Genomic DNA, 10491 nt, shown 5'->3' with positions numbered 1-10491 from the left:
GATGGCCGCAGATCCTGGGAGACTCAGTAGGAAAGCCAGGAAGGAGGCTCTCAGGACCTCAGCTTTACTCTGGAACATTCTCCCCTCAGAGCACGGGTTGGGGATCTACGCTGATGACTGTGATCACAGGACAGTGAAGAGAACTGAGACAGATTGGGGACAGGTGAAACCCTGACACTGGCGGCTTCCTGTAGCCTGACTACACAGATGAAAAGACCGGGGAAACCAGCGAGGCTGGGTCAGCCAATCAGAGAAGCCGGAGAGCCGACCCGGCTGTTGCTGGGTAAAGGGGGCTGAAGAGGAGGAAGTTTTCTGAAGCTGACAGGGGTTGGGGTGGGGGCTGTCGGGGTGGAGACTTGAGAGGGTGAGGCACCCACCCTCCTGGTGCTGGGTGTTTGTACTGGAGTCTGCTGCTAGATAGAAAGTCTCCCACGTTCCCCACACCACTGTCACCCTGGCCACCAGATCATCTCTGATGTTTCCTCCACTGTTTTTCAATATTTTTCATTTCATTTTATGTGTATGAGTGTTTGGCCCGTGTGTATGTCTGGGCACCGCATGCCTGCCTGGTGCCCACAGAGGCCAGAAGACGGTGCCGGATCCCCTGGAACTGGAGTTACTGACTGCTGTGAGCCGCTGTGTGGGTGCTGGGAACCGAAGCCAGTGTTCTCCACAGGAGCGGCAGGTGCTCACCGCTCAGCCGTCTCTTTAGTCCTCCACCTTACTGCTGAGCGGGTTCCTCACTGAACCTGGAGCTTGTTGGCCGCCTGGACTGTGTCCAGCAGGATCTGTCTTCCTTGGCCTCCCTGGCACTGGGGTTACACGTGTGGCCGGGATCTAGGCTCAGGTTGTGTGCTTTCGTGGTAAGCTCTTCCCTGACTGAGCCATCCCCCTGCTGTGTGACTCGTGACCTCGTGTGGCTGCGTTTCCTCAGCTGCAGGAGCTGCGCCAGCCTCGGTTATGCCGTGCGGGTCTGCATCGCTTCCTCCGTCTGTCGAGGGACTGCGACAGGGCTGACCGAATGATTCCCCCATCAGGTCAGGACGCCCCCTGAGTCAACTCTGTTTCACCTCCACAGACACCTGGCATTAGGAGGTTGTCGGGGCCATGTGGCTGCCCTCGATTGGGTGACAAAGAAGCTCATGTGTGAGACCAACGTCAAGGAAGCGGTGCGGGACATCCAGTCAGTGCTCCCAATCGATGGGAGTGGGTCGGCAGTTCCCAACTGGGTGATGCCCTGTGGTCCTGGCTCCATGGAACTCCTCCCCCTTTCTATCCAGCTTCCCCCTTTCTGAGCTCCTGGGTGTTCAGTGTCTGTCTGTCTGTCTAGCAGAGAAGTGGCAAGGAGACTCCAGTCAAGAGCCTGGGGCCCTAGAGAATTGAGGTTTAGTTTCACAGACTCCACATACCTAATTTTTTATTTTCTTCTCTTAATGGAGGTCTATATGGTAACATTTTCTTTATATTTTAATATCTATATAAGGAAATGATGCCAACATAATATTTCTCCTCTTTCTTTTTTGTCTTTCTTTTTTTTTGGTTTTTTCGAGACAGGGTTTCTCTGTGGCTTTGGAGCCTGTCCTGGAACTAGCTCTGTAGACCAGGCTGGTCTCGAACTCACAGAGATCCGCCTGCCTCTGCCTCCTGAGTGCTGGGATTAAAGGCGTGCGCCACCATTGCCCGGCCTCTTTTTCTTTTTTTTAGATTTATTTATTATGTATACAGTGTTCTGCCTGCACTCCAGAAGAGGACACCAGATCTCATTACAGATGGTTATGAACCACCATCTGGTTGCTGGGAATTGAACTCAGGACCTCTGGAAGAGCAGCCAGTGCTCTTAACCTCTGAGCTACCTCTCTAGTCTTGTTTGTTTGTTTTTCAAGATAGAGTTTCTCTGTGTAGCTTTGGAGCCTGTTCTGGAACTCGCACTATAGACCAGGCTGGCCTTGAACTCACAGAGATCCTCCTGCCTCTGCCTCCTGAGTGTTGGATAATGTTTTCTTTACCAGAATTTGTGGCCTCACAGGATTCAGCTATAAGTTATAAAGTAGGGAATGATCCCCTTTGGAAGTTGATGAAAATATTCATGATAAACACGACATAATCAGGTATTTTTAGGAGGTTGGGCTTTGGTAGTTATGTCTCTCGCGTTGTTTGCCAGTCTGTTCTATCCCCTCAGGGCTGACTGTCTTGAAGGAGTTTGAGCTCTATTTCTGTCACGTGACCTTCACAATGCCGTTGTCAGGTGGTTTATAACATCTGCAGACGTCCAAGTCCCCAATCAAACTCCTTAAAATCAGATGTTTACACAGTTGTGGGTGTGCCTTACTCCTAGGTTGGGGACCCCTGTAAGGAATCCTGGGGAGGTGCCCTGGGACTCCTGTACCCTCCAGGACCAACAGACCTCTGAGAGAAAGACGATGCGGGTAGGTGGTTCTCCTGAACATGCCCCTGGGCAGTGGCAAAGCAGACAGATCCCGGACTGTCTGATGCTAGGATGCTGACAGTACACGCTATAGAAGTCAGGCCAATGCATCACCTTTCACACCCTAAGATGGCGCTTGCTCCATCCCCTGTCCGGTGAGGGCGTGCGAGGCGGTGGGATTGGAGGAAGGAGAGTCCCCGAGACGACGGCTCAGCAGCCCGTCTCACCGCACTCAGAACAGAGCACACATTCCCCCCAAATCTCACGACGCACCCCAGGTTATCAAAGCAAGCGTCAGTGTCCTCTCTCCTCCGACGCCATCCCACCTGCACCACCCACTAGGTGGTCAGGCCTCTGCCGCCATCTACCCAGTGACTGGTGACTCATAGGAAGCTCAAGCCTGATTGGTTCTTTCCTCAGACTCTGTCTGATTCTGGGGTCATAGCAGACAACTTTAGCCACCGTCTCTACTGTTCACCTGGCAGCCCGGCTTAGGGAGGCCTCCATCCCCTGCTACTATTTCCTCCCCTCACCCACCCTTCCAGCTCCACGATGGTCCCGGGGCTCCCTGTGGCCCCCTGGATAGCAGTTTTGACGGTGTTGCTGAGCAGAGGGATCCAGAGTGGGGCTCCTCCAGGTAAGACGGAGCACAGCGGCGACTCCGGAGGGTCTGGCTCAGGACCGTCCCCTCATAGACGTGGGGCTTCTCCTACAGCCTTCCTTCCCAGCTAGAAAAGCAGGCTCACCTCCCCACTGCTGTTCAGTCAGTGTGTCCCACGCCCAGGCACATAGACACAGTGAACCAGGCAGAGGTGTTGGGGGTTGACATACATGTCTTATGGACAACGGGCCCAGAGCTCTAGATTGCGTTCACAGGGCAAGGTTTATGGAGAGGTCAGAAGTCTCTGCCTCCTGGGTTTCCCCACACCCCCAACACAGCCTCGAAGGAACTCAGTCACCCGACTGACTTAGACCACTAATTGAGAGAAGGCGAGGCGGGCTGAGGCTCTGCCCCAATAGTGTTCTTGTGCAGGCTGACTTCCTGAGACCCTCACTAGTCTTGGAGTGGGCTGAGAACTGTGGGAGAACAAGATGAGGGTGTGCAGACACGTGAGAACGGAGTGTAGGTGACCGGCCAGCCTGCTCACGGAAGACCCGCCCCCCCTCCGTCCCCCTCCCCTCCGCTCAGGCCCGTGCGGTGCTGTGGCTGATAGTTTCTCAGGAAGCCTCTTCCGTCTCCAGATTTACTCTGAGCACTGTAGGAAGAGCTGTAAGCACTAAGCTACCACATCCTGGGATGGACCTAAAATGCAGTGCCTTTGTTTAGGCTGTTTTTCTGGAACAACTGCATTGAACCCCTGAGTCCAGACCTTGAGCCCCAGGGTTTCTCCTGAGATATCAGGTGTACTTGCTGAGGAAGGCGAGAGGACCTGTCCTTGCTGGTCACTTAGGGACCCGCTCGGCTGTGGAAGCTGTGCCTTTAAGGTCCTGGCAGTCAGAGAGTGATGTCACCAAAGGAAAGGGCTTAGCAGCTGGGGAGGGAGACCCTGCACGGTTAGGTTCTATCTGCTTCATGGCTACCTTCCATTTACAAAGGTTAAGTACTGCCAAAGAAAAGTTTGAAAGCTATGTTCCTTGCTTGTAAACATGTTATATAGGAGGAATAAAAACTAATGAATTAAAATGAGAAGACCTGCATGCAGGGTGGGGCAGGCAGACAATGAGCAGGTGGCTGGGGAAGGGGAGCGATGGCCCCGGGCTCTGGGCTGAGTGAGAGAGGCCTGCCTGGGAGGCAGGTCAGGACTTCTGAACAGAGTGTGGGTCTGGCTCTTACGGTACCCTTAGATTTTCCCACCCTTCCCCTGTCCTCTGGCCCAGCTGGGCAGGTCCTTCTGAGCCCACCAGGATGAGCCAGTTGTTCTGGCATTGCTATGGTGATGGGGAACACCAGAGCATCCATCCCATAGTTGTCTCTCCCTGCACCTGCACTCCGGGTTTGTTTGCTCTTGACCTCATGGTGTTTCCCAGTGTCTGTAGCTACAGCAAACAGTGCTGATTTGTCTGGGCTCTGGGCTCCTGTCTTTGGCTTTAGCCTCCTTCATCTCTGTCACCCCTGACAAGGATAGAAAAAGTCAATTAATTAACAAGCATCTCATGTCAAATGCACTGGCCGTCCACCAGTGTGTTAACCTCGCAGCTCAGAAGCTGTGGGGTGGAGCAGACTTGGCCTTAACTTCTGGTGTCTTCTGTTGTTACAGTTTTTTGAGAGTCCAGGCTGGTCTCCAGCTTTCCACAATGCCCCTGCCTCAGTTTCTCCAGTGCTGGAATTGCAAGCATACTCCACCAAACCAACACACAATATGCTTTTAAATGAAGTGATACCTTATTTAGTTTAGTTTAACGTGTTTATTAGTTGCAGTGCTGGGAATGGGACTCAAGGCAAGCCTACCTCGCTGAGATGCTCCTGGCCCCAGGCTACTGTTTAGAAAACACGGTAATGAACGGTTTAGAGCTCCCTCTTGTGGTACAAACGCGATCGTCTGTTTAATCTTCTGATCTGGACGGATTGTGTTGGAGCCCATTGTTGGGCGCAGAAAGAAGGCCGGAATTGCTTTGAGATGGTAATTTGCAGGGGGTGGAACGTGAACAACCACACCATCTCCGCTTCCCCCGTTTGAGTAAGAACAGACAGACCCACAGAGGCTCGCACAGGGCAGACAGACCGGACCCACACTGCTGGCGGCTCCTAGGAAGAGAGGGAGGGTTCCCATGCCCCTTTCATAACAGTTACCCGGCCTCTAGGAACCAGGGGACCCATAGGGCTCTGCTCTGGTGATTTTCAGTGAGTAAGGTGATTTTCAGTGAGTAAGGTTCAATATCCACCCCTCCCCCCCAGACCTGGTTGCCCCAAATTTTACGGCAATCTTCCCGTCTCTGCATCCTTAGCTCTGGGACTCTACGTGAGCCATACTATGCTGCTATTCCAGATCTTTTAAAAACTGATTTCATATTTTTTAATATTTATCTATTTATTTATTATGTATACAATATTCTGTCTGTGTGTATGTCTGCAGTCCAGAAGAGGGCACCAGACCTCATTACAGATGGTTGTGAGCCACCATGTGGTTGCTGGGAATTAAACTCAGGACCTTTGGAAGAGCAGGCAATGCTCTTAACCTCTGAGCCATCTCTCCAGCCCCTGATTTCATATTTTTTATTTACTTATGTGTGTGGGTGTTTTGCCTGCATGCTGTTGTGCACCATATGTGTGCCTGGTACCAACAAAGGTCAGAAGAGGGCATTGGACTCCCTAGAACTGGAGTTGCAGGTGGTTGTGAGCAGCTCAGTGAGAGGTGCTGGGAATTGACCCCAAGTCCTCTGTGAGAGCGTCAAGTATGTTTGTTTGTTTGTTTGTTTGTTTGGGGGAGGTGGTTTCGAGACAGGGTTTCTCTGTGGTTTGGAGCCTGTCCTGAAACTCGCTCTGTAGACCAGGCTGGCCTTGAACTCACAAAGATCTGTCTGCTTCTGCCTCCCCAGTGCTGGGATTAAGGGCGAGCACCACCACCACCTAGGACATCAAGTGTTCTTAACTGCTGATCCATCTCTCAAGCCCTAATCGGTTTCTTAAGTTATCATGCACAGAGGTGAATTTCCTCATGGTGTTTCTACACATGCTGTCCACACCTTTTAAGACCAAGCCTTCCCACGTACAGTCACAGAAGGTGAAATAAATAAATAGCTCCTTAGCTTTTAGACTAAGACGTTTTATGCTATATCTTATATTTATGGATTTATTTCTGCATTCCCAGCATGCAGGAGTAGTCAAGACATTGGCACAGACAGGAAAGCACCTTGTTATGGGGAAGAGAAGGGGAAAGGGGAGGCTCCTGGTGGAGGTGACATTTGACTGTGTCCAAGGTGGCCAGGTCAGGCAGGAGTCCCCACAGATAGAAGAATCAGTGCCTCTCCCAGGACCCCAAACCCTCCCCTGCAGCCTCACTTCTTAGGGACTCCTGGTGGCCCCATGTGAAGTGTCACCCAACCCAGCAGCTCACAGAACTGTAACCTCAGCGCCTCAACCCTTCTCACAGGTACTGGTGTCCCCTCAACAGGGAGTCCCTTTATGCCCTGTGAACCTCACCATGAGGCAGCCAACGCCTAGGGAGCTGCTGGAAGAGGAAGGCTGTGTGTGTGTACCCACGCAGGAGAGAGTTTTTACCTGCATGTATGTTTGTGCATCACTAGTAGTGTGCCTGGTGCCACTGGACCCCAGACGCAGGCTTTGATCTCCTGGAACTGGCGGTCCAGATGGCTGTGAGCCACCATATGGGTGCAGGGTCCTCTGCAGGGGCAGCAGTGCTTTTAACCACCCAGCCTCCGTCCAAGCCCCAGATCATTTCTTTTTGAATGTGTGGTCATTGATAGTGTCCCATGCTCCAGTGGATGGCCCTACAGCCGTGCACGCACTGGCAGCACTCACTAAACTTAGAGGGAGAGAGAGAGTAAGACAGAAAGAGGAGGAGAGAAAGTGGGAGAGAGAAGCGAGAAGGAGGACAGAGGAAGAGAAAGAGAGAGGGAAAGGGCGGGGTCCCAGCGCCCCAGGACTCGGCTTCTGATGCCCGCAGAGAACCACCTGCTGCGCGCGCTGCACGAGTGCTACGCGGAGAGCAACGGGACGCAGCGCTACATCATGAGGTGCATCTTTGACCGCGAGGAGTTCATGCGCTTCGACAGCACCGTGGGCGAGTTCCGCGCGCTCACCGCCATGGGGCGGCCGTGGGCCGAGTCCTGGAACAGCCAGAAGGACTACATGGAGCGACGGAGGGCCGAGGTGGACACGGTGTGCAGACACAACTACGAGCTGAACCAGGCCTTCACTGTGAAGCGCCAAGGTGAGGTCCGGGTGGAGAACAAATCCAGGCGGGCGCTGCAGCAGCAGCCCCGGGGGACCGACCGGGTGGAAGCAGGGGGAGCCTTGGGGAAAAGGGGCCAGAGCAAGATTATGAACAGAGGTGGGAATAGGCAATATCAAGAGCGTTGTTGCGGCCCGTAACCAGCAGGCTGTAGGGTGAAGGAAGCCAGGCCATGGACAATCACAGGGGACTGTGGGGAGATGGGCATCAAGTGCCACCTCCCAGCAGCACAGGCCTTGTGCAGCCGACACGGTAGGGGTGGGGAGGGGGGGAGGGGGACTCAGGCCTCAAGTACAGATGTAGGAGGGTCTGCCGGGTGAGGTCATCTAGGAAGACCAATCAGTAAAGAGAATAAAGCTGAGTCCTGGGGACAGCGGACTGGTGCTGACTAAGGGGCAGTAGTCCCTGTGAGGAGACAGGAAGTGAAGCAAACAGGGGGCAGAGAAGTGTCACAGGTATACAGGATAACAGACAACAGGGGGCCAACAGTCAGAAGTCGGCAGAAGCTGAGGGATCGGGAAATCGGAGAGAGCTGACAGGGGGTAGACACTGCGGTGGGGGGGGGGGTAGACACAGCGGTCAGAGAGTCAGGGAGAAAGATGAGCTGTGCGGGACTCCGCAAGGCTGGGAGAAAAGAGCCCTGGCTCCGAGCCCCTCAACTTTTGGAGTGAAGGAGCCTGGTAAGCATCCCGAGGAAACCTGAGGAGAAGTGGGGAGCCCTCCGCAGGCACAGTGGGGACACGCCTTTAATACTCTCTTTAGAAATCGGGACTCCCAGTCATCGGCTAAGCCCTGACTCCCAGGAATGAGTGAGAACCCGGACAGACTGGGAAAGAATCGGAACAGTGACCTGAGCTGTGGGGTTGCCCTCAACTGCAGGCTGGCACCCTTTCCTTCAGTGTGCTCGGTTGCCAGGATGCAGAGAGCCCTGAGTGAATCACCCCAGAGTGTCCCGACTCGCTCTGCTCCGCACCGCCCAGATCCACACTTGGCGCTCCGCACCGCCCAGATCCACACTTGGCGGCGCTGAGGTCCAAGGAGGGACGGTGCTAAGTGCTGGCAGACCCTGAGTGCGGCTGTTGAGACCGGCTCAGTGTGTAACCCAGGCTGGACTAGAACTCACCACCCACCAGACTCAAGAAAGTCCTAGGATTGTAGCCGGGTGTGCCCCACACGGAACCGTTGTAGAAGCAGGCAGTGTCAGGGCTGCAGCTGTGTTCTCAGAGTGCTAAGTGAGCTGGGAAGAGAAAAGGCTGGAGCAGTGGATAAGGAATTAACATCCTAGCAATAATAATGACGGCGTTAATTATGAGAGGAAAGACCTTTGCAGTTTAATCTTAAAATTACTCAAACTAAATAACCAAATAATCAATAAAAACAAAACAAAATGAGCAAGAGTTATGAAATTTATTTCTTTTCTTTTTAAAAAATTTTATGTGTGCAGGTGTTTTGCTGGCGTGTCTGTCTGTCTGTCTGTGCACACTGTATCTGTATCTGTTGGTGCCCGAGGTGGCCAGAAGAGGCTATCAGATCCCTTGGAACTAGAGTTCCAGATGTGAGTTGCCATATGAGTGCTGGGAATTGAACCTGGGTCCTCTGGGACAGTAGTCGGTGCTCTTAACTGCTGAGCCATCTCCACCCCACTCCCCCTTGAGAAAGGATCTCTGTAACTCCGACTGTCCCTAAGTTATGGGTTTTTCCTCCTTTTTGCCTCGGGAATGCTTGGATTCACAGGAGTGCATCGCTGCACCCGTCTGGACTAGGTGTCTAGTGTGGGTAACTGAGAAGATTCTAGAAACAATCATATAGATGCTCAGTGGCCATTCAGCATGCAGCCATAAGACATGGGAAATCTCTTGTCTTCGTGAATATATTTTTTGAAGTAGAAAGTCCCTTAGGCCTGTAGATTTAGCTCTAGTGGCCCCTAGAGGCCAGTTGTGTTACTACAGGCACAAAACAGGCAAGCTTGAAGTCCAGGAATTCAAATGGAGGGATGGAATTGAATGAAGAACTGTGGAGTTATGGAAGTGACCCAAGTGGCTCTAAAAGGGCATCTCCTTGAGTTTCTAGCAGTGCGGGCAGCCTGGCCTGAGGACAACGGACACTGTGAGGAGCATGCCCCCATTGTCGGAAGCGTGCCCCATTGTCAGGAACGTGCCCCATTGTCGGAAGCGTGCCCTATTGTGAGGAGTGTGCCCCCATTGTCAGGGTGTTGATGTAGATACTAGGTGCAGATACTAGAAACAGAAAGGCCTTGGGGCCAGGACTCTGCCTGTGGAAATCCCCCTGCACCAGTCTTTCTGCATGGCAGGTTACTGTTTTCTAGCCTCTAAGGGGAGGAGCAACTTGGTGGCAGGCATCCAAAAGCAGCAGCTCTCTGGAGGGCTGTGAGGTCACAGGGAGTGGACAGCAGGCATGGAGGCTGAGTTTGAGCATCAGGGGGAGTGGACGAGGGGAGAGACATGCAGAGACCTCCCTCTGTGCCTGACTTCCTGAGCACCCACAAAACAGAAGAGGAAGTTGGGAGTGGTTGAGAATTCTCACACACGGAGCTCAGCGTGCTGTTTCAGAGGTGTTGCTGTGAACAGTGAGGTCTTGGAGATTATACCGACCCAAGGTTGTAAAATACATAGATTGTTTTATGAGTCCCATGAGACTTGTCTCGTGTGTTAGATTAGGGGCAGGCTGGGAAGATGGCTCCACGGTTAAGAGTGAGCTCTGCTCTAGCAGGAGGCCCAAGTGTGGTTCCCAGCACCCATGCCAATGCCACAAGCACCTGTAATTTCTGGCCTCCTCAGGCACTGCATCCTCGTGCACAAACCCACACACAAGCACGCCTATAAACATAATTCAATTTTTGAAATGTTTGAAAACATTTAAAATAGAAAGGCAACGAATGCTTTTGTCCTTACATTAACTTCAAGAAATTATTCAAGGAGCTGGTGAGGTGGCTCAGTGGTTAAGAGCACTGACTGCTCCTCCAGAGGACCCAGGTTCAATTCCCAGCACCCACATGACAGCTCGCAGCTGTCTGTAGCTCCAGTTCAAGAAAATCTGACATCGTTATACCAATGCGCATGAAATAAAGTTGTTGGTTTTTAAAAAAAGAAAGAAAGAAAGAAATTATTCAAGGGCTGGAGAGATGGCTCAGTG

At 52.6% G+C, this 10491-nt stretch overlaps 2 protein-coding genes across 2 annotated transcripts in view; one reads left to right on the top strand and one right to left on the bottom strand.

Moving 5' to 3' along the window:
- LOC101993262 (HLA class II histocompatibility antigen, DP alpha 1 chain) overlaps window positions 1-78 on the bottom strand; it is a 4864-nt gene extending 4786 nt beyond the window's left edge. Inside the window, exon 1 of the mRNA XM_005360421.1 lies at window positions 2-78. Coding sequence (XP_005360478.1) covers window positions 2-78 — 77 coding nt within the window. The remainder of the gene's footprint in view (window position 1) is intronic.
- An 882-nt stretch (window positions 79-960) lies between these two features.
- Window positions 961-10491, top strand: part of LOC101984208 (HLA class II histocompatibility antigen, DP beta 1 chain-like) — a 12665-nt gene continuing 3134 nt past the window's right edge. The window contains exons 1-4 of the mRNA XM_026785399.1: window positions 961-965; window positions 1079-1183; window positions 2971-3062; window positions 7051-7317. Of these exons, the coding sequence (XP_026641200.1) occupies window positions 961-965; window positions 1079-1183; window positions 2971-3062; window positions 7051-7317 (469 nt within the window). The remainder of the gene's footprint in view (window positions 966-1078; window positions 1184-2970; window positions 3063-7050; window positions 7318-10491) is intronic.

This window comes from Microtus ochrogaster, linkage group LG2 (assembly GCF_000317375.1).
Source record: "Microtus ochrogaster isolate Prairie Vole_2 linkage group LG2, MicOch1.0, whole genome shotgun sequence".
Lineage (NCBI taxonomy): Eukaryota > Metazoa > Chordata > Mammalia > Rodentia > Cricetidae > Microtus > Microtus ochrogaster.
This window is presented reverse-complemented; position numbering and strand designations above follow the sequence as displayed.